Raw genomic sequence first — 23068 nt, forward strand, 5'->3', positions numbered from 1 at the left:
GCTCTCTGTACAGCCGACTTACCGCCCAGCGTTTTTGCCAAGTTTGTTTTGTTTTTGGATCAAGCCAAAGCCCGAGTAGCAGCAGCTACTAAAAGTACCTCAACTATGCCGTCATGCTAGTTTGACAATATCATAACCACGTCAGATGAAACATGAATAATAACTTTGTGCGGAAATTGTGCATTTCAGCACAGAAGCCTTCAGGACCTCTGAGGTGACTCAATTAAAAATACAATAGCCCCGTTAGCGTCTAGACTTCATGGAAAGCTACGGCCAGCCTAGTGTTGCCAACCTTCATTCGGGAAAAAGTAAAGGAGGCCTCCCCCCCCCGCAGTCATCGGGGCCATGACCATCACAGGTCAGTGGCTCGCCAGTAGTGGTAAATCGTAATCTTAAAATAGGGTTTCGAAAAAGTATATGGTTCACATAGTTTGAACTGCTTTGTGAATAAATAGACATTAGAAATAAGCTAAATGTTTAAATGACATTGAAATCTTTTAATTGAACATGTTTTACGAAACAATCAATAAAGTGCAGGATGGATGGCTTTTTACACAGGAATTAAATAAATCGAAGCTGAAAAGAACAAGCGATCCTGATTCATAGCCTACTCTACGCAAGCTGCGCAGCCAGTCCGTAGCTGTTGTGAATGGGTTGCGCAACGTTATTGCCTTGCAGCGACGTACATTACGGCTTTGGACGCAAACTCTATGGAAACAAACGTTACTTGCATGGAAAATCAATTTGCCTTCGAGACACCTCAGAAATACGGGACAAAAGCCCGTCCCGTATCCATTCAACGGGACGCACCAATTCATTGTCAAATACAGGACAATTCTGTTTTACGGGACGGTTGGCAACTCTAAGCTAGCACCAAGCTAAGTGCAATGTTTTTCTTTCTTTCTTTCTTTCTTTCTTTGTTTTATGACATACGTTATCCAAACAACGTATTTGTAGGAGTGGTTTGTCTTACTGAGTGAGCACAGGACGTAGTTTTGTAGAACTTAGAGAGAGCATTGTTCCATCCTTGCGCCAAGCTAACTGCAGTGAGCTAAGCCTCCGACAAGAGGAGGGGGGAGGAGGGGGAGGGAAGACATGAAAACACTGCGATGAAACGACGATGGAGTGTTGTGCGCTGTCACTTTTCACGGAAACATTGAAATATACAGAGTATATAAAATGTAAAGTTAATACCTCAAAAAAAAAAAAAAAAAAATTACAAGAGTTTGCTGGCGACACGTCGTCTTCTACTCGTTTGTTTGGTCTTCTACACGCGGGTGCATCTAATCAACACGTCACACGGGAGCGCGCAAAATTCACACGTCTTTTTGGTGCGCGCGCAGGCGGCAGGGTTTTTTTTTTTTTTCCCCCAAGGGGCGGGACACAAATTGTTGTTGGAAAAATACAAAAAAAAGAAGCCCCCACCCCCGTATAAAATACAAATAAAGCGTGGTTAAAAATTGTTTAAAATGTTCAAATTGGCCCTTAGAACAAACAGCTGTAATTTACGGCCTCATTTTGCTGCTGGTATCACCAAACATTGATACATAGGAAGAAAAAAAAAAAGAAGAAGAAGAAAAACACAAATGTGTCCCGGTTCCTGGTGTTAATAATACTGTGTCTAACAAAAGTTGTTGTTTTTTTTTTTTCTTTCTTCGATTTACACAACTTACACAAACTTGACAAATAAAAAAGAGAGAGAGAGAGAGAAAACACAGTGTAGCACAGTACAAAGGTGATTGAGTGTGGCACGGTATAGGTTCTTTTTGTGTTACACTTATTTTTTTTCCTTTTTCTTTTTTATTATTCTTTATTTTTATGAGTCGACAACACAGTGGCTCCGCCAGTATGTGTCATCATCACAAACTCGTCTCCCTGTCCAAGCTCTTGTCGTGCCTCCGGCGCTTGTGTCGCTTCTCACCGCCGCTGGATTTGCTGCGCAAGAGAAAGGGGGAGGAAGATGCAATCAAAACAGATGGATTAGGAACCTTGCAAAAAATAAAAATAAAAAAACTTCCTGCCGAATGTGTTTGCTAGCTTTGATTAAAGGGGCAATAAGCAATTTTCATCAGTGTAAGATCGGAGACTACAAAAGAAAAGCGCAAGGTGGTTTCTGTCACATGCGTGAATGTCGGCGCGAAAAGCATCCGCTCCTTGTTTAGAAGACGAGACACAGAGAGCAGAAGCAAACATCCCTCTTCACCAGGGAAAGAGGGAGGGAGGAAGGGTGTGTATAACATACACCCAGTCATACGCTTACATCACGGCTTGACATTTACCCTCGCTCACTCAGTGGGTGTTGTGAGGCTTAGGAAGGGGATGCGCTCTGTGCTCAGATGCGCTCTCCAGTGGTTAAAAAAAAAAGCTTGTTGCCCCTTTAAATTAATTTTGCATGCAAAGATTTCCAACGAACCCCCGATACCATACCATAACCCCACAATGTTTGACAAAACACACATGGTGGGATACTGACAATCCACTTTAAGGCATGCAGACACTTGACAGTTTCTCTTTCAAAAAAAAAAAACATGCACGCAGATCTCCAAAGTCCGTCGACAATCGTTCACTGCTCGCGCGTAACAAAATAAAATCAAACAAAACAAAAAAACATAAAACGAATCAAGCAGAACCGTGATTCACCTCCGTCATGCAACAAACACTCTCCATGCCAATGACGGGGACTGGGGAAGGACTTACCTCTGGGATTGCATCTTCTGAGAGGTTAAGCAGGGGAGCTTTGAGGGGGAGGAGTGGAATGAGAGAGGCAGGCAGGAGACACTATGTTAGTCTAGCCTGTGCGGAACGTGGCAGAGGGCAGGGCCGCTCTCAGATAAACACGTTATCTTTCTCTTTTTTTCTAAACACACTAGCGCCTCCGTTTCCTGGAAGAGACACACAGCCAAACGTTCCGTAACTGCAGAACAATAAACACCTGCCACCGTGTTCAAACAGTATCTCTGGCTTTTTCACATTTTATTTTATTTCACCCCCATGGAGCGAAAAAAAACCCCCAAACAAAACAGGTGGGGAATGTGAACGACACAACACGCGTCAACACACCTCTTGGCGCTCGGCTCCTTCTTGGCGGCCTCGGCAGGGTTGACGCTCTTCCACACGCCCCCGAAAGAGCCTTTCGACATCTCGTCCGTGATGTTGACGGTGGCAGGGTCACACCTTGAGGAAGGCGAGGGGAGGAAGAGTGCGTTTTAAAGAAAAGAGTACATGTGCCTTCAGTCATTGAAGAAAAGCAGAACTTGAAGGTTTTGACAGAAGAGTGAATTTTGAATGAATTTGAATTTTGAATTTCAAGGAATGAATCCATCCACGAATCTATGGATCTTTTTCATTTGCTCACACTTCTTCCAGGACTGACAAGTGCATCCTGTTGGACATGTAGGAGCTTGTAAAAAGGAAACAACATCAACGAAAACAACAGCAGAACAAAAAGGGATTTACTTCAAGTTTCCCTCCAGCGGAACCTGTACGATGCCTTCTTCCTCCGCAATGATGCTGTGTTCCTCCTGAGGAGAGAGGGGAGAAGGTGACGTCCAACAACACCTTTTTATGCATTCATTCATTCATTTGATTCTTTTCCCTTGATTCGACATCGGCGGCCAAACGTCGCGCCAACGCTGTCGCACCTCTTGTTGCGCATCCTCCAGTTTCTTCTTCTTCCACTCGGGCATCAGGTCGTCCAGCCAGCTCAGCTCCCTCTTGGTGAACATGAAGTCGAGCAGCTTGCGGATGAACACCAGCGCCAGGACCTGAAGCGGCAGAGTGACGGCGTGACGGCCGCATTATTGATTAGTGTACATTTATTTTTCTGATGAGACGAAAACGTATTAAAATAAAATCCGACATCAGCAGCAGAAACAGCAGAAGAAAAAAAAACAAACATCTGGTGTACGTTACATTAAGCGTCCTTGCAGAACCAATGTTTGGGCGGCAACGAGATTAAGGATTAATAATCCATTGATTAATGAATTACTGAAGAGTTGCAGCTGTGGTTACCATCATGGGGAAGACGATGGCGGCCCTGGACGTCTTGATGACCCACAGCAGGACCAAGCAGCTGAGCTGGACGATGGTGAAGAGGTGCACCTTCCTCAGCGGGACGTGGCGAAGGTAGATGAAGTCTGGCTGATGCTTGGCCGGCATGCTGAACAGCCTCAGGCGATCGAAAAACTACCATGAACAGAGAGGAAACAGAACAAAGGTTTCAGGGCTGTTTTCTCCATGGGTTCCGTCAAAGCGGGGATGAACCTCGGCTCACCTGGATGCCTCTGAGCGAAGACGCTCCCATGTACAAGAAGACTCCGTACAGCACGGGCATGGGGATAAACTGAGGGAAGACACACCTTTAGCATCAAGGCTAAAACTGCTTCCTATTTTATGCCAAGAAAAAAACAGGTTTAAAGGGGCAATAAACGTTTTTTTTTTTCATCGCTGTAAAAAAATTGGTACGTGAAGTCAAAATACTGCTGGATATAACCCCAAATCAGAAGGATGGCCTTCTGTTAGCATGTCGTGTTTCCGAGGGGACTGCGATCGGTGACGGACCTGCATCGCACACAGAATTCTGCTAATATTTGGACAAATAAATCTAAATGACACATGGTAGCGGCTTTAAGGTTACACCCAGCAGAGTTTTTGATTATGTCCATTTCGTGCATCGACATCCACCCAACATTTGTGATCTGCTGCGCTCTCTAGTGGTGGAGCAAAAAAAAAAAAAAAAAAAACACTTCTTATTGGCCCCTTAAAGATGTTTTTTGCCAAGAGGAGAATCAGGACTTTCCCTAACCTTGAGCACAGAGGTCATGAAGACGGAGCAGCCCATCAGTGTGAAGATCATGAGGCCGGTGAATCGCTGCTCCCGGATGCCCAGGAACTTGGGCTGCTCGCCGGGCGCCGAGCACTCCGACTCCAGCTTCAGGCTGTTGACGTGCGAGATGGACAGCACGGTGGCGGCCACGAACCACGGCAGGCCCATCACCGAGCACACGCCCAGCATCACCCCCACCACAAACAGGTCCAAGTGGTAGCCGCAGCCTTTCTGCAGGTTGACAGGGAGAGGCCAGCGGAGAAAAAGAAAAAGTGACTTTTTGTGATAAAAGTTAGAACATTTGGATGTGTGGCTGATTGAAATTCCAGATTGCAGCCGTATGCACTTGAACGTGAACTTCATGTCTGCATAAACTAAAGTGTCTGATCCATCATTACACCACTAGAACCACAGAGTGAATCATTCCAGGCTTCTGGTTGGTTTTGAATTGGGAGATTGGGTGGGCAATAATTGGAGCATTGCAGTGTAGTGGCTCAACTCCTGCTCACCTGTTGAGAAGCTGACAACAGTTGGCTTCTGAAATTTAACCGCACCCAAAACTTCAAGGCCATTACTCAAAATGTGACAAAATCAGACAAAAATTGCCTTTTTACGAGATATTTAAACTGTAAAAAAGGTTTGGCTTCATGGCTGGCTTTTTAAAATCTTTTTTGTAACAAACTTTGGCGGTCCCTACTGGCCAAACAAACAATAAAATGCAAGTTTTCAGTTAACTGTTGAGATGTTTTCTGGCTGTGTGAGCTGAATGTTAAATGGAAGACTCTTTGAGCGCACCTTGAGTTTGTGCTCCTTCCTGTTGATGATGACGGCCGTGATCTGCTGGTCCATGAAGATGAGTATGGTGCAGAGGAGGGCGGGGATGAAGGTGATGATGGTGGTCCACCAGGGGTTGGGCCCCACAGGGTTAATGAGCCAGCCGCGGTCGTCCCTGGTCGGCTGTCAGTCGAGAGTGGGGTGGGGGGTGGGGGATGTGGGGTGGGAGGAGGGGGGGGGTTGAGGAAGTGCACAAAATGAGCGGGTCACTCCAGGTCAAACAATCCAAAACACTCTGCACAAGCTGGTAAAAGTTGGTGCTAATTACAGAGGAGAGTAGATCAATACATCTGTGACATTCAATAACACAACCACATAACTTTGTCTCACACACATGCACTGCCGGAAAAAAAAAAGTTTTTCATTGAGATTTCGGTTTTCGGTTTCTTACAATATTAAATGTCTAAATAATTTAAATTTAAAAGCCACATATAATTCAAATCGCTGTCTAATTATTTTTGCAGCACCTCTGGCCTGTTGTCACGCACCCTCTTTAAAAAAACAAAACAAAACACTGCAGTTCATAGATTTTGCATGGGAACTTTCCACAGCTGCCTAAAATTACATTATACTGCCTTGTGCTCAAACATTTCAGCTTCAAACAACAAATCAAACTACCAGTTTCTTGCTAAACTACCATTTTGTTAAAAAAAAAAAAAAAAAAAAAAAAAACATTCATGAAATCCTGAAAACACTCAAATCATGAAGCATGTTTTTCATTCTCTTTCACCTTTGTCACGAGAAAGTAACACATGAGCAAGTTTCCTGTCTCGGAAACGAAAAACACGCAGACTCACTTTGAACTTGCTGGGGACTTGCAGCTTGGGCGACGGGATGCCCAGGGCGTAGTCCACGAGCACCATGGTGAGGATGGTGATGAAGACGGCAAAGTCGCTGATGATGGCCCGCACCTGAGAGAGAAGAGAGAAAGTGGACGTTCAGAGTCTCGCCCCTTGAGCTCCACCGAGAGCCACCAGGTGGCAGCGGTGCGCTGCAGATCCCTCATCATTGTGATCATGCCACATATTGGCCTTGTCGGAGACATCCGCGGCCATGAATCATAGAGATTGCGTGCAAAGAGGGCCAGCGAGGACTGCGGCGCTCTCGATGCGCCGCTGCACAACCAGCAGGTGGCAGTGTGATCTCAACAGACATGGCAAAGGAGGCCGGTTTCACCATCACTTCATCGTCTTCGCAAAGTGAGAAGTAAACAGAGCTGCGGCACTGATGAGGCCCATCTCGCTTTGTTTTTTTTTCTGCAGCTTTGGTACATTCAGAGGAAAACTGCGCGGCCGCGAGTTTGGGGGCGGGGCGCCACCGGGAGCCGATACGTGCCTTGGTGGGGAAGTAGCGGCTCGTCTTGAACTCCTTGAGGAAGGCCGACATGAAGACGGTGGAGAAGAAGAGGACCACGCACCAGAAGAGGACGTCCGGGATGAAGGGGCCGTGGGGTCCGCAGGCGGTGCCCACAAAGTCTCCGTGCAACGTCTCGCACTCCTACTGACACCAGAGGACACAGCGATGATGATGATGATGGTGGTGATGGTGATTGTGGGGATGATGGTGGTGGAGATGAAGGAGGACAGAGGGAGGGCGGTGGCAGAGACAAAATGATGGAGGTGTGGTGGAGAGGATGGCATGGACGTGATGTCAGTGGTGAGTTAGTGTCTGCAGACCTTGGGAACAATTTCTTTCACATTTCAAATTTGAAATACCTCTCAGACTACATGGTGCAATTTTTATTTTTTTATTTTTTTTCTCATGGTTGTTCACATTATAATTTAAATGCAAAAAGTCCTTTAAGTGGACAACATGAGCAGATGAAGACAAATAGTACACCGTATTCACAGTAGTCAATACGAATACTATTACTAACAATACTCCCAACACTCCTAGGACAATTAAACTATTTATAATACAGTACATAATGACAGCGCTGTTGGGATTACTCCATAAAAGTAATCCAACTACTGATTACTCCTTAAAAAGTAATCCAATTACTTCTTTAACTGCTTTGTTTCATAAGTAATCAATAACTAACTACTTTACTTTCAAAAAGATAAAGTAACTGTTGAGAACATCTTGTTTCCTGCACACAACGAACCACAATATTCATGTCGACGAGATGAATTCGAAATAATGTTTGTATTTCCAGCTATCAAATACAATTGCTGTTTTTTCTTTTGCCGCCCCCATGCCTGCTTTGGTGCGTCGTCATTTTTAGCTCGCAAAATATTTCAGAAAAGTAAGGGAATCGTGACTCGATGAAGTCATTTTGATATAATACCATTTTTGGCAGAGTAATCCCGTTACATTACACTGTTACTAAAAAAAAAAAAAAGTAGTTTAATTACATTAGTGGGTTACTTAGTAATAGATTACTCGCCAACACTGATAATAGTACATATAATATTATATTCCACTGATCATCAGCTGCTCCATCAGCTGCCATGCTTGTTTGGTCCAGAGCATCTTTTGATCTTGGTCCTGCCTCCACCAATTCTGATGCATTACACCCACCAGACTGAAGTCGCTTTGCAAAACATCAGGTGTGCGTTTGTATCAAGACTCGGCTCGTTTGAAAATGGAATGGGTCTAATTTGGACAAGTCATTTTTGTGATGTTCAGATGTGAAAGAAGTGAGAATAAATAATGTAATGGGGTTAAAGGTTGGACTGCTCGGCTGCCTTCCGTGTTATTTACCTCGGGTGCTTTACATTTGACTACATCTGAGTGTGTGTGTGTGTGTGTGTGTGTGTGTGTGGGAGTGAGGCAGGCTGCCACCTCTGGAAGCGCCAGTCTGTGTGCGACAGCGCGTGAATCCCCTCTTCGTGCCAAATCTGCATGCTCATTCCGCACGGCTAAATCCCGTCAAATCCTGCCCACACGTTCTTAATCCCCGCCTAGACTTATGACGCCACTTCGGGGGTGCGGGGGGGGGGTTGGTGGCGGATAAAATGAAAAGAATTAAAGTGCGTGCTAAGTGAGACGAGGCGACGACTTGTGGGCGGGTTGCTCCGCTTTATTAACAGCTTAACAAGATGCAGATCTGCTACTCCGGCGGTGTCCTCATCCGTCTTCAGTAGGACCGTTTTTTTTATTTTTTTTATCGCTTGATCTTAAAGACGCTCGAGATCGTTTGCCACCGCAGCCTCCCACAGCCTGCGTGTGAGTGGATCCTTACCTTGACCTCCAGCATGGTCCAGTTCACCTGGGACGCCGTGATGTTCCTCTCCTCCCAGAACTGCAGGGTCTTGTTGCTGGGATTCCGGGGCTCGGCACAGGCGCACCTGCAAGAGGACCGACCTCAGTGTTTCCAGCGCCACACACGTCCAGATGGAAGTGTCAGGGCCACTTTCCTTTCTCCATTAGAAACCATATCTGCTGCAGGTATTTTAATCTACTATTTATCGCATAACGTAAAATCGCTTGAATTAGCAAACAGTGATTCGCCAAAAACCTTGGACAACACACGTCACAAAACACATGCATGACAATAGTTTCATTATTCCTGCCATGAAGTGATATTAGTGGGGCTTTTCAACCATTCTAGTGTTTGCTTGTTTCCTCAGTGATCTAAAACACAACCTATCTGCTAAATACGAAAAAAAAATAAAAATCTGATGGCTCTATTTGTTTTCTCATGACTATTTTGTAGTCAGTTTTGTATTCAGTTATTCAATGCCCTGAAATAGACAGGTGGAGTAATCCCTGCCTAACCCTACCCTCGCCCCCCACCCTGCAGGACTGCTGGTATAGGCCCCTGCATACCATGTGACCAGAAGTTTTGATGTATGGATATAAATACACATTGGAAAAACAACAATATATTGTGCAAAGACGAAGCAAAATGTAATAACAAGAACTAATGAGAGCCGCTCTCCATTCCACACCACATCTAATCAAATGTGGTGGGTATAAAGCGACTGCTGGTGGCATTTGGTAAAGCGAAATGTCAGCCTCCCCCTGCTGTCCACTCCACCAGAATAGAAGTGAAAAAACACACACAGGAGGAGGCCTCTTCTCCTCACACACAGTCAGTCGCTCTGGTGGCACACACTCAACACGGGACTTACTTGCCATCAAGCAAAAATAAATAAATATACAATCCATCTCCGTGTTAACGGCCCATGTGTTGTCTGTTCTGCGGCGCCATCTGTCGCATTATTACGCGGCAAAAAAAATGACAATTGCGATTGTTGTTCTTGACCGATTACACGTCGTGTTAACACTTTATCAGGTACTCCACAATAATAATGCTGAAGTGTCAATAGGAGATTTTTGTTCTTCTTCTTCTGGTGAAATCAAAGTCAATAAAGTTGCCCATCTAGGACTTGAGAGCACTTGTCAAAATATCACATGCATGACATGAAAACGACTTCAGCAAGAAAGTGAGTGACTTCAAACTCCTCAGGCAGCCTGCAGCAAGGTAACAACCCATGCTGTGCATATCTTTTCTAATATTATGGTGTGTAATAACACTGAGGATGAGGAACATTCAACCCGACTGCAACATCATTGAGGAGGTACGAATGTAGAGAAGTCAAAATATTGTCAATGTTGATGAGGTGCTGGCAGTTGTCCATCGCTGGCATGGTCTCATAAAGGTAATCAATAATTCAAATGACCTTCTTTTCTTTTTTATAATTACACAGCAGGCTTAGATTTTTATCAATTAGTAGGAGTGGGAATCGCTAGGTACCTGACGATTCAATTTGAATCCGATTCAGAGGGCTACGATGCAATTAATTGCGATTAATCGAGAATCGCGATTTATCACGATTCATATATATATATGAATCGTACATATATATATGTATACATATATATATTCGATTCAAATATATATATATATAAATATATATACAGTACATATATATGAATCGAATCGTGATAAATCGCGATTCTCGATTAACAACAAAGTCTTAATAGACTTCGTAATTGGTCTCGCCCTTTGCGACTGCATTGGCATTGTTCTGGTGTTGGGGATGGTTGTCTGGTTTGGAGCAACTGGAGGATTTTCTGTCTTTTCCTCCAACTCTGGGTGCCAGCGGGCGATATGGTTCCTCATGTTCGTCGTGTTCCCACAATATTTGTTTGTAGCGTGGCACAACTTAGAAACTGTGACTTTTGTCGAGTTTCTTTTTCCCCTCAACCTCGTAAAACCCAAAATGCTGCCACATGCTGGCTTTAAATCCTGAAGGAACCGGTCAAATTCGTTTTTCAGTCATCTTTAATGCCGTGCGTGTCGGTGTCGTAGAGTTGACTTGGATCTGCGTGCTTGTGTGTCAAGTGTGTGTCACCTTAAACGGTCGGGTAAAACGCTGCAGTGCACTCGCACATGAGTTCCGGCCTCATAAAAAAAAAAATAATAATAATAATAATTTGTGAATCGATTCATAATTGGCAACGTCATAATTGCGATTAATCTAAGAATACATTTTTTTTCCTACCCCTATTTATGAGATTACATCAACCTTATTGTCTGGGGCTCAAAGATTTTGCAAGAACATTCCATAAAAATGAGCATTAGTCCAAAATACAGCGAGTGAGAGAAGAAAGGGGAGGGTACTGACCAGTACTGCGTGAGCTTCTGCAGGTCGTTGTTCTTGTTGATGGGGTAGTGCACGCCCAGGTGCAGCAGCTTCTCCAGCGCCTCGTAGATGAAGATGATGCAGATGAGCGAGGCAAATGCCTCCTCGGTGAAGCGCGTGATGTAGCAGACCAGCGAGCTGGCGTCGGTGGCCACCAGCAGCAGGCAGAAGAAGGCCGTCCACAGGCCGATGCAGGCCCTCAGCGAGAGGTAGGAGAGGCCGTACTCACTGGGAGACACACACGGAGGAGGAGCTGAGCCACAGGTTCCCGCTCGCAAATGTTTGGGGACAGCGCGGGAAGACGAACCCACTTGCAGAACTTGAAGAGGATTTTCTCAAAGACGAGAACCGGCCCGGTGCTGCCGAGGATGGTGAGGGGCTGCCCGGCGAAGAGGGAGTACGCTATCCCCGTCATGGAGGCCCCGAACAGGGACTCGATAGCACTCTGGGAGGAGCAGGACACAAGCACATTTGCACCTTATTTAGTCCAAATTACCTTCAATGCGTTACCATAATTATGTGATTGTTTCAGTGGATTTTAACAGGTGTCAGACTTCTGATCGTTTCAGTCATGTGGACCCAAGATTCACAAGAAAATGAGAAAAAAATATATATTTCATGTTCTACATAACAATTCTTTTCTGGGACAATAAAAAGGGTGTGGCTCAACCTGTGAACAGTGGCTGGCAAATACACCTGACAGCATTCTGCAACACTGGTAAAGATTTTATAATAATCATAACAGTAATAACAATGAAAACAAAGCATATTGGCCCAAAAACTGTCCAGAATAGCTCTGGTTTGTAAATTTTAATTTCTTTTCAATAGAGTGGCTGCACTGGAAAACAATGTAGGCGTGGCCTCTCACCACGCGGCCCTCGGTGGCCTCGCCCAGCAGCCCTCCGAAGGTGATGACGGGCGACATGCAGGCGCAGTAGAGGAAGAGGAAGGAGGCCAGACACTGCAAGCTGATGGCGTCGGTGTAGTCGGAAAGGTAGTGGGGGGCCTTGCGCTTGATGTCCAGGATGAAGCCGCCAAATATTCTGCGAGGGTGACAGTGGTGTAATGTATAATGTTACACCTAAATCTCGACATGACAGTAAGATGCAACATCAGCACTTCAGATAGACAGACAGCAGACTGGAGTTTGCAGGACTCTGGTAGCTCTCAGCCACAGTGGACGACACGTGTGGAGGTGGTTTGAGAAGCGACAGCAGGAAGAACGTTGTTCTTCTTTGTCTGTTTATTTTATTTTCAGCTTGAGCCACAGGCGGCGATGTCTCCCGCAGAGGTGGTGGATGGCGAGGACGAGGAGGAGGAAGATAAGGTTATAAATATTTAAATATTTAAATATTTAAATATGTATGTATGTATATATATATATATATATATATATATATATATATATATATATGTATATACGTATATATATATATATATATATATACGTATATATGTACACACACACACACACACACACACACATATATACACACATTTATATATATATATATATGTATATATATATATATATATATATATATATACACACACACACACATATGTATATACACATACAAACAAACACACATATACAAACACATATATATACACATATATATACAAACACACATATATATATATATATATATATATATACATATATATTCTATTTCATTATCATATTTTCATTTCTATTTTTACTTCATCCTGTACTTGTGTCTCTCTTTATACTGTATTTTAGCACACTGCATGTCTTGTATTACACTAGTTCCTTTGTCAAGCTGCTGTAAACGCAAATTGCTCCTGCAGACCAATATATATCTATATCTATATCTATCTATCTATAGCAATAAGACCGCTGCTGATGCTCTGGTGAACGCTCACCTGCCAGTGCGCTGCAGCTCGGGGCCGCCGTGCCCACCGTGCTCCTCCGACTCGCCCAGATCCGTCACCCCGTTGGGAACGGAAGGGATCTTCCGCTTTTCCTGCGGAGTCAGGATCACTGTCAGTCACCTGTCACGGTCTGGACGTGATCGCGACGACACCGCACCGACGGGGGACGAGGTCGACTCACTGGCTCGCAGGACGGGAAGGTTTGTCTAACATGCTTTTGAGTCTGGGCTGTTGCCATCAATCATAAGAAGGAAAAAAAAATCTGGATAACAAAGTCGTCTCTCCCAAACAAAATGGCAAAGGCCTTTTCTTCTTTCTTTCTTTTTTTTTTTTGTTACTATAATATCTAATGGTGTGGAGCAGCCTAATGTTTTGGAGAGGATTGAGAGCAGAACCCTTGGGGGGAGGCATCAATGTCTGGACGGGATTAACGCAGCACGCAGATGTTTAAAATTTTCTCTGCACACAAAGCGGAGCCCGTCTGAACGCCAACACATACAGAGGCAACCTTCAGTTTTTCGCTTTACATTCGCGCTTTGTGATAAAATAAAATAAAAACAAGCAAGAAAAACAAGAAACGCTGCAATGCTGCGTCAAAGCAGTGTTGAGGTTCACCTGAGAGGGCACGTTTTTGGGAGGCTCTATTCTGATGGAGGGGTCCCACTCTCCAGGGGGCAGCACCGTCACCTGGTCCAGGAACTCGTCGATGCCCGCCACCAGGTCGTTGCGGTCTTTGGCTTTGTACGCGACGTCGTGGAAAACCTGTCGGCCGGACGAGAGAAAAGAGGAATCATGCACAAGTTAACAATCGTTCACTCCTTCAGGTTTGTGGCCTTTGAAAGCGATTTGGGCACCACCTAGTGGAAAGAGCGCATAAAGCATTGAACACGCGGCTAACCCTTGGACCTCCGGGCACCTGCTGTGATGGAACCAGAGCAGATCCACTTCTTCGCGTGTCATATTTTGGGATTTTCTTAAGAAGAAACAGTGACATTAAGTGGTTACATTTTACATTTTCACTTAAGTCCCCTTTGGGGACTCCATACCCTCCCTCTCCTGAGCTTGCCAGTGAGCTACGGTGGCCTGCGAGCACAAACCTGGATACCTCATCTACCTTCTTCATTGGTTTATTTGAGGAGGCGAGGGTTCACCCTAAATATGAAACGTGCTTTCAGGTGACCTGGATTGTCCACACCAGGCTTCCTTAGAAATATGGCGGTGCAAGATGGCAGCTAACTGGGAGTAAGACGTATGTTCTTATATACATATAAGAACATTTCTAAGGGTAGGAAAACCAAATTATCTTGAAATGGACGTCTACGAGCAGCGAACCACAGCCAAGCGTTCAACTGATTCCCATATATGAATGAACTAGCTGCCACCAGTGTGCGACTATTTTCTGTGCATCCCCGAGGACAGCTTCCTGCCTGCCTGCCTGCCTGCCTTGGAAAAAAAGAAAGAGGCAACATCTGGCTCCAGTGATGGGGAGCAACATTGCTCGCGGCTGCACCGTGGGAAATCCCGCCACTGTGCGGATGTCGCGCTCCTCTGCTGATCCCCGGGGACTCCCCCCCCAGAGGTCAGAGGTCAGGCGGAGTTGTGGAAGCAACCGCGTGACACCACACCTCCACGGCACCCGCTGAGCTGCGACGCAAAACCTTCAATTCAAATCTCGATTCGAATCGATTACAAAGAAAAAGATAATTCAGTTACTGTTTTCCTGAGCTTCATTTCCTAAATTAAAAATCACTGATTGTGACGCATCGGTGACAAAATATCAGACAGGTCCAGCTCTGGTAGTAAGACACAGGTTTAAAGTGATAAGATGGTCTGAGATTTCATTAAGCAAAGAGCAAATAAAAGGTTTTTTAAAGCCAAATTGTAACTCTCATCATTTAATTTATGCTTCTTCTCTACCCGCCTGTAAGTCCGGTGCCACTGGTTTCAACACAAGGTGCAGGTTTCTTTCTTATTTATTATTCATGGCCGTTTGGCGGAGCATCATGTCCGCTCTTTCTGATGCATATTTAATATTCGCGGGTGGCCGAGGCGAGCCTCAGATCTAGAGGCTTCTGTTGCTCCGCAAATAAACCGATCTTCTGGTTAAGTCTTTATAAGTGATGGGCAGCTTCTACATTGACAAAGCTCTACTTCACCTCATCAGTCATCAGGGTGGCGATGGAGCGGCCGATCTCGTGGTACTGCGGCCCTTTTCCCAGCGGGCCAAGCAGGATGAAGAGGAACCTGAGCGACACGAGACAACACTCAGAACCATTTTTTTTTTTACTCCGAAAAAAGGCTGAACCAGGCCGGCGGAGGTCGCTGACCTGGTAGTGGAGTCAAGACGGCACCAACCGAGACCAAGACATTATCAAGACTAGAGACTATCGAGATTGAGACCAGACCAAGACGTTTGGGTTTGGGTTTGAGACCAAGAGAAGTAAGAACAAAACAACAAAAAAATGACCAGTGTATTTTAATGATTAAAAGATACTGGTCATTATCTGTCATCGTACTGTTGGCTGAGTCTCGACTGGTCTTGATCAAAAATCCCGAGTCCGCCCAGTCCGAGACTGAGACAAGACCCAGTAAAAATGCCTCCCGAGTCCGAGACGAGACCCTTAGAAAGTGGTCTGGAGACCAGGACCAGTCTCCAGTACTGCAACACTACCTGGTGGTGATGGGAACCTCGGCCAGGCCGTTGAGCAGCACGGCGGGGGCCAATCGCACGAAAGCCACCACGGGGCGGTCCAGGAACTCGAGCTCGCCCACCAGGACGTTGGAGGCCTCGGCGCCGGGAGGGATCTTCTTCATGAAGTGGAGGTCAATCTGTGCGGCCGGGAGCGGGGAAACAAAAACAAACACGTCAAGCACCAGATGATTGATGATGATGATGATGATTCACACACAGAAAACAAGCCAGCGATCGGAGCTTCGCCGACTCCTACGTTCCAATAAACAAGTCGGGTTCCCGGCGTGAGAATCCCACAGTGGCCATTTCCCATGTAACCCAACCTTTGAAAAACACACACAGCCGGGTACCACCGCTGGTGCACAAACAGCACGGCCAGTAGGGGGAGCGGGGGAGGAGGGGTGGACCTGGCGGCTCACCTTGCTGAAGTCCACGGCGCTGTTTTCCCTGCTGACGTCCTGCTTACCCTCGCTGTTGGCCGGCTGGGACTGAGGAGAGACCGTCTGGCCTGTCGGGGCAGAGCGCGACAACCACCGCAAGTCACTTTCTCATGTATTATTTTGTTGAAACGGTCAAAATGCCCCCGGCTGAGTTATCTGCGCGTGGTTACAAAAACATACGATACCAAGCAACAGCAGAAGCCTCTGTTGTAAGCACTGTGCCTGATGGAGGTGGACCAGGTTGAGGGGAACAAAAACAACCTTGTTTCCGGAGCAGGTCATTAAACCAACGACCTTGGTCGGCCGCTGCTGATGCACTGATGTGAGCCAGTCTCAATCTTTCAACAGGTAAGAATGAACAGGGAGCCCAAGACTGGCTGTGACTAAATCACATTGCGAAACCAAGGTCTGGGGGCCGTGAAGGGAAGCTGCATGGGTCTCGCGCTCAGCAGTTTCTTTGAGTTTTTTTTTTCTTTGTCAAATAACCTAAATTGATGCACAAATATTCCTGATGCACCTTCTTGGAAACAATAAAAGAGGAAAGATGGAGACTCAGCGCCACAGAAGAAGCTAAAGCCGTAGCGGATTAGCTTACGCTAAGCTACGCCTCGCTCTTTGCGGATGTAAAAGTGAACTAGTTATAACAAATAAATAAAAAGCTTCAATTTCAACTTCAGTTTATATTAAACTGGTTTGAGGCGTCGCACGTAGTACAACATGTTTTTCACAGGACATGGCAGTAGTGTGTAGTGGGCAGTAGGCTTAATTCTTTTATCGTGCTAATGTTAAGCTAAAACATTCATGTAAATCAACCAGGTCATATTAGAAATTAGTGACTGTTAGGAAGTGACTTAGTGGCTTAATCCTACAGCTTGAAGCTGGCGAGCATCATCATGAACATCTTGGCAGGGTTTTGTGAGCCGTCGCCTCACGTATACTGCAGAAATAACTGCAGCAGCGACTCATCTTGTTTCCCTTGTTTGCTTTGGAACACGTCTTTGATAGGAGCAAAACCCTGACCATTTGCTTATGATGATACTTTGTACAGAAGTGAGGCTATTTTTCTCCGTGCTAAAACTACCCGCTAACAGTCCGCTTTAGCCTCGGCGCGCTGGTTGCCTTGGAGGACTTCTTGCTCTGCCTCTTCCTGTGCCATGGGACAGTAGCCTTGGGCGACCGCCTGGAGGAGGCTAAGGCGCTTGGTGGCGGCCGACGGGTCGGCCGTCGTGCGGCTGCGGCGGTGGTGGCTCACATTGGAGCTTGAAGGGGACAGACTGGCGAGCAGACGGGACACGCCACGCGCACACCGCCGCCACCCCTTCCCGATCGCAGGCCTCTTTGGGAGGCCTTTACCGGGGGGGCCGCCGTCCACCGGGGAGTTGACAGCGGGGCAAACGGGGTTGACGTTTGCTGGCCGAGCGCATGCACGATGCGGCGCCGCAAACATGGAGATGCACATAAGACAAGAGGAGAGGTTGATTCATCAAATCACAGGTGGGACAGTTTGGGTGAAAAAAAAAATCCATGCAAGATGATTCGTATAACACAGGAGACAAACGCATGCATGCATGAATGTACGTATGTATGTATGTATGCATGTATGTGTGTGTATATATGCATACATATATATGTATATATACATGTATGTATGTATGTATGTGTGTAGTATGTATTACTATACACATACATGCATGTATATATATATATGTATATATATATATATATATATATATACATATATATATATATACACACACATATATATATATATACATAAATATATACACAGGTCATTAAACTAATGACCTTGGCCGGCTGCTAACCAATGACCTTAGCAGTCATTAAATACATATATATACATACTGTATCTACACGTACACAAAGTACAGAGATATATACATATACTGTACTCATACACACATACATACATACATACATACATACATACATACATACATATATATATATATATATACATATATATATATATATATATACACACACACATATATACAGACATACATACATATCATATATACATATATATGTGTATGTGTGTGTAGAGAGAGAGAGAGAGAGAGAGAGAGAGAGAGAGAGAGAGAGAGAGAGTTTGAGTGTGGGTTTGCTCACCGTTCTTGTCCATGGAATGAGGCTCGGACTGCTTCTTGCCGATGTCGGCGAAGGAGCGCACGATGGGGATGCGGTTGGCCAGTTTCTTGTGGTTCTGGTGGTGGTGCTGCTTCAGCAGGGCTTCGCGGATCCTCTTCCTGGCGTCCTGGCCGACGGGGCCCGACACCTCGTGCTGATCCAGGACCATGTCTGGGGGGAAAAAAACACAAACACAACAAATTGATTTTCAATTTCCAAACGTTCCTCTCGGCGGCATTGTTAGGCCTGCGTGCCAGCCGCTGAAGCCACTGAAGCTGATTATTTGGAGCAAAATTGACCCGCTGCCGCTCATCTAATCGCGCAGGACCGGGTTAAAGTCAAAAGACCCCGACGGCAGCACAGAGTGTTCTTTCCACCACACAGTGAGAGAAGGCCTTCTGTTTGCTGCCTGCACTTTGGCTGTAATTCATGACTCTTACAGTGCAGATCAGTCTTTTTTATGTATTTCTTAAACGCACAAAAAGGGCTGGAAAGAAAGCAGATTTTGAAGCCTGGCTAGAAGAAATTCTGAGATAATGATATACTGCGTCAATCGGAAGTAAATTTCTCATAATGATTTGATTGCTCAATACCTGCTGTTACACTTACTGTTGACATGGTAATAACACTGTCTGGAACAGCATCTCTATTACAGACACACACACATATACATATACATATACACACACACACACACATACATATATGTATATATAAATATATACATACAGATAAATATTATATCATATTATTTATATTATATTCATAAACAGTACACTTTGACCCAGTCTACCTGCGATCTCCTCCAGAGAGTTGGCCCTCATGTCCAACATCACTGTGCCGTTCATGATGCAGCTGCGCAGCTCGAACAGGCTGTGCAGGGACAGCGTGGCCACGTAGGGTTTACTCCACCGCTCGCCGCCATCCTCCACGTCCTCCTCGAACTTCAGCCACCTGCAAAACCACACCATCGTGATCGCACGCTGACAGACAGCCGCCCCACGTCGTTCAGATCTGATCCGGGCCTTCGCAGATTGCCCGGTTTTTGTATTTTTTTTGTTTCTTTTAAAGGTGTAGTATGTAATATTTGGCTTGATTTATGGTTTTTGTATCGGTAAAAGCTTAATATGCTGCCCATAAATACAATAATAAAAGTGTATAATCGCAGTATAATAAAAGTAATTTGGTTTTCCGACCCTTAGAACGGATCTTATTTAACAATATACATCGATCAAGGGTCTTGCTCCTAGTAATGTGCCATCTTGCACCGCCATATTTCTAAGGAAGCCTGGAGTGGACAATCCAGCCTGCCTGAGAACGCACTTCGTAATTAGGTTAACTGCTTGCATCTTAAAATAAACCAGCGAAGAAGAAGGTAGACCCGGAATACAGGTTTGGGTGCACAGGCCACCGTAGCTCACCGTCAAGCTCAGGAGGGGAAGGGAGAATGAAATATGCCGCAATCTAAAATGCAACCACTTGATCTTGCTGTTTCTTCTTCAAAATCTCGAAATATTACACACTCAACCTTTAATTGGACCTGTGTGAGCACCGGGGTAAGACAGTGTAGTCGCAGTTGCCAGTGCCAGGCGTACCTGGCGGTCTCTTTCCATTCGGCGTCCTCGCCCTCCCTGAGGCAGATTTCGTCCAGCTCCGTGAACAGGGCGTGGGGGATGTGCTCCTCGTCGCCATCCTCTGTCCCCAACAGGAACTGCACCCTCTGAGCTGGCGTGTCTGCTGCAGCAAAGGGCACAGATGCAGTGCAATGCCGGACCAGAGCATTCAACCAGATTTTTAGACCAGGGGTTACCAACACGAGGTCACCCCCCCCCAAATGTCCACATGAGTTGCCCGCAGGCCTGTTCTAAAAATAACACAACTGGTTGAGCTGTGTTGAAAATCCAATTTTATTCAACCTTGTTAAGTCATGTATGTCGATAATTACAGAGAGCTCATTATCGTGATCATTGCCTCCACATGGGTCAGTATCATTCATAATCACATATATAACTCAAGGCTAACTGAGAAAATGTGTTATTTCAAGAGCGTGTAGCAAACTGGTTGCCATTCTTATGACTCAGTACCTATGAAGCAGATCTCAGGTTCAAGAAGGGTTGGTGAGCCCTGGTTTAGACGCTAAAACGGAGATGCGTTCGAAGACGTACTGTGCAACGGGGACTCCCTCCCATCCTCGGCCGTGGAGTCCCTCTCCTTGGACCTCTTCCTGTGTCTGTGGCCGTGGTGGCGGTGACGCCGGTGCGACCTCCTGCCCAGGGGGACGTGGACCCCGATGTACAGAGTGCGGTGGCCTGCGGGGCGACACGGAACACACACGCGAGACAGACTAATCACACCTCTCCTTACGCTTTTCAAACCGGCTCGTGTGTGTCATGGGTGACCGGATCAAAGAGTGAAGACGGATAGTGGAGATGTCTGAGCTGAGACATTGCTTTTCTTTTGTTCTGCCCGGTTTAAATTCGTCAGCGAGGCCTGAGTCCACGTTCGATCGCTCATACACATCAAGCCTTGAATCCAAATTGGGGATAATTGAGGCCACGGAGCAGCAACAGCAGCTGCCAGGCCACTTAAATAGACTGTAGTCTTCAGTACAAACGCCTGTAAGTTTCCACTGAAAGAAAAATGCTAGAAATTTCCATTTTTACATGATCTCCTGGCAGGGAAACTTCCTGGAATGCAGCGTTTTTCACTTGGGGATCTTATGCAGGCAGCAACGTTGAGCACGTGAGGCTCGCCCAAAAAAAACAACACCTGTATAATTCCCATTGTTTAGTTCACTGTGTGCCAAGGAGCCTGGTCTTCTGCTCATCCATGCAAATGCGGAGACAGGTGATCACAAAGGACAAGCTGGAGAGCTTTTCTCAAAGGGAGGCGTCGACCGGGGCGAACCTCACTGATGCAGTGCGTCACTGAAACGCTGATTGCGTTTACTAGTGACTTTTAGACCAGGAAAATATTTGACGGTACGAATTTAGAGTTAATTTTCCGTTGTTGTGACAGCGAGTCACTTTTCTTTTGTCTTTTCGCAACCAACTCTGGCGGTCCCTTCAGGCCAAATGACAGATTGCAGGTTTTTGGCACTTGGGCGTGGTCCTATCTTTTTGAAACTCCGCCCCATCTTTTTTAAACAGAGAATGGTCTACACCTTGGTTTTTACTGTGTCTGCAGCTGCTGACTGAGTCAGCACTGTTGTTGATCATCCAAAACAATGTTTTGTATTGCATCATGTTGAAATACGTGCGTTGGAAAAACAAAAAAACGCGACAATAAAGGGAAATCAAAACTTGAAAATACGGCGTGCAAAAACACTAATATACAATTAGTATCATTAATATTGTAAAGAGCTAAAACGTTTTTTGCTTCTGTCCCTCCCAGTGTTAGAGGCCGGCAGGGACGTTGTTTAAAATCAATAAAGAGCGGATAATGAGGGTGGGATAGCCAGAGTGTGATTAGTGTGTGTGTGTGTGTGTGTGTGTGTGTGTGTGTGTGTGCGGTGCGTGCATCCACGGGGTCAGTTTGAAGATAATTTGAGCCGACTCTCTCCCTCCTTTACAGCGGAACAAGATGCCCGGCTGTTGCCTCTTCCTGCCCTCGGCTACGCGGCCGCATGGAAAAAAGACTGCCGGACGCTCTGCTAACCCTCCCACTCACCCCACACCCCCTGAGCCAATAGCACGCAGGGCGGAATGTGACACAGCACATTTATGTTAAGTTGCAACGGTGCCGTTTGGCTTCACGGGAAGTGGCGAGCGTCGCGACTAAATCCAGCCTGTGAGGCAGAGTGCGTGCGAACGCTCCATGTGTAGAATTTGGCTGAATTTATAATTTTCATATTGGTAAAAGCTTAACTCCGCCAATAAATACATAAATAAAAGTATATAGCCACATTACAATAAAAGCAATTTGGTTTTCCTAGGCCATAGAATGATTCTTTTCTGTATAGACAAATATACAAGAATATACATAAAGCAAGGGTCTTTCTCCCAGTTAGTTGGCATTTGCGCTACAATGTTGCATATTTCTAAGGAAGCCTGGTGTGGACAATACAGTCCGCCTGACTGCTCCTTTTGGTTTTTAGGATGAACGCTCACATCTTCGGATAAACCACTGAAGAGGAAGGTGGATGAGGTGTCCAGGTTTGTGCTCGCAGGCCACCGTAGTTTAAACTCATTTGAAAAATCAGATGTGTTTTGTTCAGGGCTTTGCAGACATTTGCAAGGTGCGGTATTGTGATGACGGGAGCATTTTCAAGACGGAAAAAGTCAGATGAAACCAGGCGTGATTGTTGAGACCGAAATGACGTTGCAGGTACAAATGCGATTTGCAGGTGTTTCCATTGAACGGTGAGAAGCTCATAAGATGTAAATACGTTTTTTACGCTTTTGTTTGTATATGTTTGCTTGCTGTCAAGAACGGTTGTTATGTTTTTCTCTTTGATTATTTGTATAAACCAAAAAATGTTCTGTCTCCTCCTCCTCTGTCCACACATACCAGGCCATTTTCACTTGAAGTCAACTGGTCAAAATGCAATGAAAAAATTGTTTCCATGACACTTTTGCGATATACCTCTATATCGATACGTCTGAAAAACCACCTCATGAAAGCGTCAAAAGCTCTTTAA

General features: G+C 45.5%; 1 protein-coding gene across 3 annotated transcripts in view; it reads right to left on the reverse strand.

Moving 5' to 3' along the window:
- Positions 1–1759: 1759 nt before the first annotated feature.
- The window catches only part of LOC142903596 (sodium-driven chloride bicarbonate exchanger-like), a 36640-nt gene continuing 15331 nt past the window's right edge, over positions 1760–23068 (reverse strand). Inside the window, exons 4-27 of one of the 3 annotated variants that reach the window (XM_076049321.1) lie at positions 20595–20738; positions 20025–20166; positions 19223–19383; positions 18412–18600; positions 16261–16349; positions 15821–15978; positions 15306–15393; positions 13765–13911; positions 13141–13241; positions 12122–12296; positions 11565–11698; positions 11236–11481; positions 8844–8949; positions 6995–7156; positions 6457–6570; positions 5621–5782; positions 4805–5056; positions 4274–4342; positions 4012–4185; positions 3642–3764; positions 3457–3521; positions 3061–3174; positions 2698–2735; positions 1760–1935 (exon numbers count right to left, since the gene is read on the reverse strand). In XM_076049321.1, coding sequence (XP_075905436.1) covers positions 2723–2735; positions 3061–3174; positions 3457–3521; positions 3642–3764; positions 4012–4185; positions 4274–4342; positions 4805–5056; positions 5621–5782; positions 6457–6570; positions 6995–7156; positions 8844–8949; positions 11236–11481; positions 11565–11698; positions 12122–12296; positions 13141–13241; positions 13765–13911; positions 15306–15393; positions 15821–15978; positions 16261–16349; positions 18412–18600; positions 19223–19383; positions 20025–20166; positions 20595–20738 — 3128 coding nt within the window. In that variant the 3' untranslated portion in view covers positions 1760–1935; positions 2698–2722. The remainder of the gene's footprint in view (positions 1936–2697; positions 2736–3060; positions 3175–3456; positions 3522–3641; positions 3765–4011; positions 4186–4273; positions 4343–4804; positions 5057–5620; positions 5783–6456; positions 6571–6994; positions 7157–8843; positions 8950–11235; positions 11482–11564; positions 11699–12121; positions 12297–13140; positions 13242–13764; positions 13912–15305; positions 15394–15820; positions 15979–16260; positions 16350–18411; positions 18601–19222; positions 19384–20024; positions 20167–20594; positions 20739–23068) is intronic. The other 2 variants (XM_076049318.1, XM_076049319.1) reach the window with 2 other exon arrangements.

This window comes from Nelusetta ayraudi, unplaced genomic scaffold, assembly GCF_046127955.1.
Source record: "Nelusetta ayraudi isolate G7.1 ecotype Tasmania unplaced genomic scaffold, CSIRO-AGI_Nayr_v1 ptg000114l, whole genome shotgun sequence".
In the NCBI taxonomy this organism is placed as follows: domain Eukaryota; kingdom Metazoa; phylum Chordata; class Actinopteri; order Tetraodontiformes; family Monacanthidae; genus Nelusetta; species Nelusetta ayraudi.